This window comes from Grammomys surdaster, unplaced genomic scaffold (assembly GCF_004785775.1).
Source record: "Grammomys surdaster isolate TR1022 unplaced genomic scaffold, NIH_TR_1.0 140, whole genome shotgun sequence".
NCBI lineage: Eukaryota > Metazoa > Chordata > Mammalia > Rodentia > Muridae > Grammomys > Grammomys surdaster.
Genome location: NW_021604598.1, coordinates 5,311,251 through 5,319,876, shown reverse-complemented (window position 1 = coordinate 5,319,876; position 8,626 = coordinate 5,311,251). Strand labels below are relative to the sequence as shown.

General features: G+C 47.1%; 1 protein-coding gene across 1 annotated transcript in view; it reads left to right on the top strand.

Annotated features, from left to right (window-relative positions):
* The first annotated feature begins 266 nt into the window (after positions 1 to 266).
* The window catches only part of Dpy19l1 (dpy-19 like C-mannosyltransferase 1), a 94,629-nt gene continuing 86,269 nt past the window's right edge, over positions 267 to 8,626 (top strand). Inside the window, exon 1 of the mRNA XM_028763787.1 lies at positions 267 to 615. Coding sequence (XP_028619620.1) covers positions 324 to 615 — 292 coding nt within the window. The 5' untranslated portion in view covers positions 267 to 323. The remainder of the gene's footprint in view (positions 616 to 8,626) is intronic.

Below are 8,626 nucleotides of genomic sequence, written 5' to 3'. Positions count from 1 at the left end.
CGCTTGCAGCCCGCGCGTGCGCGCTTGGCCGCTGGAGCGCGCCTGGGCGCGAGCCCCGGAGGGGCGGAGCAGCGCCGCTCGCAGTTTGTCCCCGCCTCCTCCCCGCGGCGTTCCGTTGTCGCCCTGGCAACCCGAGAGCGGCAACGGCGGAGGCGCGGGAGTCCGGCGCCGCCTCTCGGCCGCCCCGCAGTAGGCAGCGGCCGCCCGGCCCGCGCTGTCCCCGCCTCCCGGCCCGCCCTCGCCGGCCAGAGTGAGCGACCGCCAGTCCGCGGATCCCGGCCGCTGTTCGGGCGCGCGCAGCTAGCGGGCGCGACTATGCCAAGATGGTCTTGCAGGCGCGGAGCAAGCACCGGGACGCGGCTCCCAGGCCGCCCCGGTCGGCCCGCTCGTCGCCGCCGCCACTGAGTGGGGCATCCGATGTGGGCGCTGGGGAGCTGGGGCCAGAGCGCTCGCCGCCGTCGCCGGGGCGCAGGGGCACCGCGAGCAGGAAGGGGCCCCGCGCAGAGACCGCCGCGCCCGCCCCGGACGGCCTCGCGGGCCGCCTGGCGGCCGGGCTGCACTGGGCGCTGGGCCTGCGGCTCGGGCGCGGCCGGACCTGGAGCACGCTGCTGCTAGGTGAGCCAGTTAGCAGCCCTCTCTGACTTTTCCCGGGACGCTCCTTCCTCCTCCCTACTCCTCCCCACTCCTTCCGGGGCTCAGCTTCTCGCATCCTCCGCCCCGCCGTCCGCCCCGGCTTTTAAAAACATGGCCCCGAGATCAACAGCTGCTCGGCTGGCCGCGGGCGGGTCGGTCCGCGCCGAAGAGACAGGCTTCTGCCTGCAAAGACAGTTCACTCTTTGCCCCTGGCTCAGCCGCTACTTCCGAGGATGGTTTGCTTGGTGACGCGAGCGATTCCTGGAGCTCGAAATACTCAGGTTTCCTGTCTTAGAAAGTTGCCAAACTTATAATTAAATTTTAGCGTGCTTTTTCCCTTCTTGGCCGCAAACACTGAGGGTGGCACTTCGTGGTTCTGTCACTTTGCAGGCTATATCGTGTTTTGGATGCCCAAGCTTTAACCTTGACTCCTGGCATCTCTACCTTCTTCCATGCACTAAATGGATGGGTTGTAACTGTGTGTCTGAAAGGAATAAAGTTGAAGCATTCACGTATGGACGGTCTTCTGGGTTCGTTTTCCGATTGACTTTGTCGGATAAGGCAAGTTTATAGAAGTTGGATTAATAGGCCTAATTTTTCCAAGCCCTTCATAAAGATTCTGTAATATTTTTGCGATGGGATTTAGCTGTTGAATTATGTAGTGATATTTTCTTACTATCTTTTCACTGTTGCTTAATGACCTCTAAGAGTTTGGAGTGCTTGGAGTTTGGGGTTTAACAGACTATACAGCAAAATCAGCCTTCCTGTGGGGACAGCCTCTACTGCAGCCATATAGTTACTGAAGGCCAGTCATGGCTGTGTTTGTGGGTTCAAGAAGGCTAGCGTTGTTACTAGGATTTTCTTTCTTTTTTTAATAGTTGGGCCAAGATTTGGCAAATTGATTATTTTCATCCTGCCTTCCTCCAGCAGAGAGCTTGGGAACCTGGCAAGTGTACAGGTTAAATTCACCTTGGGGAGGCAGCGTGGTACAGTGGATGAGGTTGAAGGCAATCAGAGCTGGTGCAGAGTGCTTGATTTTGGTATAGGTCTCACTTTGAGGGCCTTTCCTTCTGTGTTATATGAAGTTACCCCATCCTCTACTTACCCAGGGATGTCCTGAAGAGCAAAACTAAAAACTCCGTGGGTGATGCATGTTTGTGCCCAAAGCATTTAATAGCATCAGTTCCTATGAAAAAGCAAGTGCATATCCTGATTTCTGATCCCATAACAGAATAAATTTCCAGCTTTCATGAATGGCTAGTATAAACAGAAACTGTAGTAAAGTAAGGGGCGACACTGTTTGTTTTAGGGAGAAATAATAGATTTTATAGGATACAGCTTTTTTTGATGTCTTCTGGTACAGTTCCTTTGGATTTTCTTATACTGGATGGCTTATATTTGGCTTTAGTAATGCCCTTGCAGAAATACCATTTTGTGCAATGCATCAGGGTATCATTTCTCTTGATTTGCAGTTTTTGACGTTGTAAGCAGAAGTACAATGAATGTGGCAGACCACTGTCTTAGATGTACCCTGGCTAGAGGTCACAGGGATATGGAGTTGGGAGGAACACCACAGTCTTTGTCTTCTTGCTGGCCATCTGCTGTGAGACCACACAGCACCGGGAGAGAAGACTCTGCTGAATGATCAGACCTGATGTCCTTGGTTCAGCTCAGGCCCTGTACCCTCAAGACCGGTATCCATAGTGATATCCTTTGTACCACCATGTTGCCAAAGCTCAGAAAACCACTGATCCTGCAGAGGGGTTCTAGCAATTTCCATGTGTTTGTGGGCTGCATCATTTCCTCCGACTTTGTCCTCCAGTGTGGGTGAGAGCTGCATTTCAGGCTGGAGCTTCTCCTTAGTCTTCCATGTTGAGAGGTGTGGCTAGTCACTTGTTGCTTGAATTACTTTTAGCTGCTCAGCTCTAAGATCTACATACTAAGCTGTGACAAATGGCTTTCTTCGTTATTTTATAATAAATTTCCTAACTTGGAGTGCCATTGTAGCGGCACATGTTAGAACTGGTTAGAGCGTGTCTTCCTGTGTACTGGACACTGATAAGTTACTTGCCACGGTGGCTCTTCCCACTGTTGTGCAGCAACGAGCAGTGCCTGTTTTAATGAGTACGTATGATTTCCTTATATGTGGACATTACTACTTATTCTAATGGTGGCAATTAAAGAGGTTCAAAATGTTTATTTTTAAAAGTTTCAGTTCACTTGCTCCCAGCTACAGGAGGCAGTGGTCGAGCGAGAACCTTGAAAATGTTTTCAAACTTTTCTGACTACAGCAAATAATATAAGTGGCCTCCAACTTGCTCCCACCATAGAAAGCCCATCCTAGTACACAGATATGTCTATATAGATTTCTGTGCTCAGGAAAGAAGCACTAATAACTGAGCTATTTTCAGAGGTTAGAACAGGGTTGAGAAACCTACAAAAACTGTTAAGGCCATGAACAGTGGGAACGTACCGCTGTAGAAGAGCGAGGCTTGGAGAACCGGCTCCGTCAGGAAGTGTGCTCAGCTGTGCTTGAGGGAGCCCAAGAAGAGTTACACAGCCTTCCCACTCTCTGGTCTCCTGCTTGTAGTGACCTTGCAGGCTACTGAAACAGCCTGTAGAGCCAACCTCCTGGGCCTGGGTTAGGGCCCAGGTGGAGGATGGACAGTAAGTAGCCAGCAAAGTTCCAGCTCATACCACCTTTCAATAAGTTCTTTTTCTCTCTTTCCATGTGTGCTGGTTAATTTTAACTGTCATTTGACGGAGCTTTAGAATTACCGGGAAGAGAGTCGTAGAGTTACCTATCTCAGCTCGGCCAGTAGAGTAGGAGGTTGCCTTCTCTGTGGACTGATGGACCCAGGCGGTTATTTGCTGTGCCATTCCACTCGCTAGGCAGTGAGCGAGGAGGAAGCTGGGTGAGACCGAGCAAGCGAAAATGAATCCACTGTGAGTGGGATGCCTTGGGCTCTTAGTTGCCTTCCCTGTAGTATGGGCTGTAACCTGGGATTTTAAGTCAAGTGAACCTTTCCCTTCCCTGTGTTGCTTTTGGTCAGGATATTTCGTAATAGCAAGAGAAATGAAACTGGGACTTCCACGTGGTCTCATGCCTCTCTTCCCATGCTTGCCTCAAACTGGTTGGGCTTCTGAGCCAAGAATTTAGCTTTTTAACATTTGGTTTAGGGATGTGGAAGATGAGAGATCTGGATTAGACCAGCAGTTCTTAACCTGAGCTGTACACTGGAGCCGCCTGAACTCCTAAAATGAACCACATATCAGACCACTTAATTATGTATCTAGGGTGTGTAGATATGGCAATGGGGGAAGTGCAGTAATGGGTTTTAAATGGTTATTTGTTTGGAGTGTGGGGAATTGACTTCTGGGCTTCATACTTCTTAAGTAAGTCCTGTATCTCTGAGCTTTTTTGAAGCACATGGGTATCCTTGGGAAATGGGATTGTCATGGCTGAAGTCTACTCAAACTGGATATCCCAACTTTTATTTATTTATTTTTCATTTATTTACTATGTGTGCTCACCCACATGCATGCATGCACATGTGCATGTGTGTGTATGTGCATGTATATGTATGTATGTGCGTGTCTGTGTGTATGTATATGTGAGTATGCATGTGTGTAGGGAGTGTATGTTTGTGTGTGTCTGTGTAGGGCATGTGTGTGTGTGTTCGTCACAGTGCTTGTGTGTCAGGATAACTTGTAGGTTTCAGTTCTTTCCTACTGTGTGGATGTCTGGGCTAGAACTCAGGTTGTCTGGCTTCATGGAAGGCACCTTTATCCACTGAGTCTCTGCTCTGCTCTACCCTCTTTGTTGAAATAGGCACAAGAACTATCCAGTTGCTATAGTTCCCATAATTTGTATTGTTTCCTCAAAGTGGGGGCAAAGTTGCCCATTGCCTGATGGAGCCTCATCTTTCTTACACCTACCTGTGTCCTGCACCTCATTAAAAGAAGGAAGAAAAGTTCTGGTAATTGGAGCTCTGTTTCAGGGTAGAAGTGAAAAAAGTGTGTATTGAACATGTACACAAAACATGCTAGCAGTCCAGGACTGTAATATAAGATGCCATTTGTAAAAATTGTTAAAAAGTAACTGGTGGTTTGAATAAAAATGGGCTCCAGTGGTCTCACATATTTAAATGAAAATGCATGGGAGAGGTATGGATCTCTAGGGAGTGGTCCTACTTGAGAGGAATTAGGAGGAGTGGCCTTGAAGTAGATGTGGCCTTGTTGGGGGAAATATATCATTGAGGATGGGGTTTGGGGTTTCCAAAGCTCAAATCAGGCCCAATGTCTCTTCCTGCTACCTGTGGATCCAGATGTAGAACTCTCAGCTCCTTCTCCAGCACCTTGTCTACCTGTGGGCTACCATGCTTCCTGTCATACTGATAATGGACTAAACTTTCAAGCTGTAGGCCAGCTCCAGTTGAATGCTTTCCTTTATAAGAGTTGCCATGGTCATGGTCATGGTGTCTCTTCACAGCAATCACAGTGACTAAGACAGAAGGTTATGTCACTTTCACACTTCTGGTCTGGTTCCTGTGGCAACTGCAATCCCCATGAGATTCATGATGTTTTGGGTGGGACTATCCTGTGTTCTGAGGGACTGTCCTGTGCCTTGCACAGGGTTTCACAGCGTCCCAGGTTCTACCTAGTGGCACTTATCCAAGTGGTGGCAGCCAGAGTGCTTCCCAAACACTGGCCAGCGTGACTGGAGAGGCAACCACCATACTGAAACTGTTGTTTCAAAAGTCATGGCTTATGAAAGCTTGTGACAAGCCAGGAACAGGGAGGAAGCCTATAGAGGCAGAGAGTTGAGTATGGCTGGGTACTGGGACCTGGGATGGGCCAGCAGGGTTGTGGTGTGGTGTGCTGTGCTGTGCTGTGGTGTGGTGGAAGCCACCTGGTATTACAGAGCTGACCTGAATTGGAAGGCCTGTTTCTATACTCAGAAGCTGTTTCAACTCTTCTTCAATGTTTTCCATCCTTGCCTTATCTTTAAGATGGGGATAGTACATGCCAAATAGTGTGTGTGTGGTTTCTTTATATTCCCCATGTACCAGGTGCATTCTGGGAAAAGGATAGACAACAAAACTGTACAGCCTACTCCAGTGGAACTTAGATTCTGGAAGTAAGAATACATGATTAGGTGGTTTCACTTCATAGTAAGTGCATTGGAGGAAAGGAAGGGCTTCTGCATCGGAGAAAGTGAAGCAAAGTGAACAGATGATTCCCAAAGTCAGGGAATGACCATGTTAATAAAGCCAAGAAAAGCCATGGCAAGGCACTCTGTGCTTGACCTTTGCCATACGGTGAAGAAGCAGTGGGAGCTATCTCAAGGCTGAGCTGGTGTGAATTGTACAGAGGATGACAGGGTTCATCTCTCTCCCAAGGACATGTGGGAAGAAAGGGACAGGTCTCAGTTATCCTGTCAAGGAGGAAAGGTAGCCTGTACACCAGATCTGGATAGGAGCTGGGTTTATTCCTGTAGCAGTGGAAAGCCCCTCAGATGTTTACGTTTTAATTTTGAGAACTCTGTGCTAGAAAAATGAGTTGAGACAATGCAAAGACAAGGGAGACTTCTATCCCCACCCTGAGGTGGGGCTCTGTCAGGGCCCACACGAGTTGTTGACATGAATAGAGGGCACGGCTGTAGAGGCAGTAAGAAGGGGATAGCTTTCAGATGGGATTTGGAGGTGAAATTGTAGAGCTTGGGGATGACTAGATCTTGGTGTGTGGGAAAGGAGGGGGCTTGTTTTCTAGGGGAGACAGTGAAGACTGTACAGATGTGGAACAGGACAGGTTTGATGGAAAAGAGTAAAGATTGTATCCCAGTTACACTGTAATTGAGGTGTGTGGGATCTCCAGTTGGAAATGTCAGGTGGTGATAAGACAGACTAGATCTGACTGGGCTAGACAGTGATAAGTTTCCATCTAACAGGGGATATTCAGTCAGGTTACTTGACTTCATACACCACAAACATTGTACACTGGGGTCAGGGTCATTGATGCAGATGAACTCATTTAACGGTAGACTGCGGCCCGACCATGGCTTGTGACTGTCGTGTTTACTAAGCAGGGGATGAGAAGCACATAGGTGCTTTGTACCTTAGGCAAGGTCACCCCTCATCTTCTGAGTCCATGTTCTCAATTGCTGTTTAGTGTTTCCTTTGGTGAGCATGAAGAATGTGGACACATGGAGCCCTCCAGCCTGTTCTGAGAAACCCCGGCAGTTTGTGCAAGGACAAGCTTCTGCCTTGTTTCTTTCTTCAGAAGAAGTAAGGAAAAGGAATTATATATAGAGAGATAGTAGAATGAAGAATGGAAAGAAACCAGGTTAGTGCTTGGGCTGTAGGTGGAGAGAAGCTTAAGTGTGAAGCTCAGGGAACACTGGCCCCTCCTGTGCGGACTGTCAGGCAAGAGCTTGGACTGAGCCAAGCGAGCAGCTGTGAGGTGTGCTTCTGTTAGTTACGGAATCCCAGCAAGGCCAGAGAAAAGATGGAAACTTGGGGTTTTGAAACCAATTTCTTTCTCCCTTTCTAAAATAGACTTCTGATTAACTCTTAAGAATATTTAGAATCACCTAAATATGCCTTATTATTAGTAAGGCGCTCTAAACATGAAGTCTCTGAACATTAGGCATTCACAAGCACTGAAACTGCATGCAGTGAACTTAGTTCACTTCTTGTAAGTATAAGGCTGTATTCTTTGTGATTTCTTTTTGTCATTAATAAGACATTGATACTGAAAGAGATTGAAATTTAATCTCTCTCTCTCTCTCTCTCTCTTGTTCTCTCTCTCTCTCTCTCTTTCTCTCTCTCTTTTGTTCTCTCTCTCTCTCTCTCTTGTTCTCTCTCTCTCTCTCTCTCTAGATCTCTCTTGCTCTCTCTCAACAGCTGGTCATTTTAAGTTTTATCCTACTGTATTGTATTAGTGTATCTTAATGAGTGTAAAGATGTATTAATGTCTTTTCTAAGTTTAATTAATGACATTTTCATTTCATAGACTAAAAAGCTTTTATTTACATATTTACTTGTAAACTTACATTTTGGATTCATCTTTCACAGTTAGCTGAGATTTGCCATTGGGACATTTCTAGGAGATAATTTGTTAATTTCCTTTATTCCAGTGCTTACCAGTAATCAGAACTAGTAGAAGTCTCATGCACTTCTAGATACACACTTTTAACCCCGTGAAGAAACTCATTTCCTGTGGGTGATCTTTTATAACCAATCAAGAGTCACTTCAGAAGATTATATTTTAAAAGTAGAGTTAACTTTGAGAATGCGTCAGTCTACAACAGTTGTGGAATGTGCTTTAATAATATTTTTATTTTCTTACCACTATTATGATTAATTGAAAAAATAAATAAAAAGAGGTCATGGGGCTGGAGAAGTGGCTCTGCAGTTAAGAGCACTGACTGCTCTTCTAGAGGACCTGAGTTCAATTCTCAGCAACCACATGGTGGCTCACAACCATCGGTAATGGGATCTGATGCCTCTTCTGGTGTGTCTGAAGACAGCTACAGCATACTCATCATATATATAAAATAAATAAAATTAAAAAAAATGGAGGACATGACAGTTCCTAAGGGTTGAGGTTTTTATTATGGATACAAGGGAGAACATCTGGGAGAGTCCAGAGTGGACATGACTAGCAGTCTGGACCTGGCCATATGAATAGAGTGCAGAGGGCGAAGGGAGAGGGAGGGAGGGGAACCAGGAGCAGTGGCCAAGAGGTCAAGGGGCCAAAAGGTAAAAAGAGATGAATAACCAAAATGGCTGGGTTTTATAGGGAGGAAGAGCTGGAGGACGTGCAGCCCAGCCCCTGGGCTGGAGAGTTCAGGGTAGGGGGTGGAGTGCACCAGCCAGGAGGATCCCGCCACAGGTGGGGACTGAGGGGTGTTCTGAGACCCTGGATCAGTCCACTTTGATATGTTAATAGGCATCTCTGTTAGCCTTTTGTTTGAGGTTGAGACCTAACC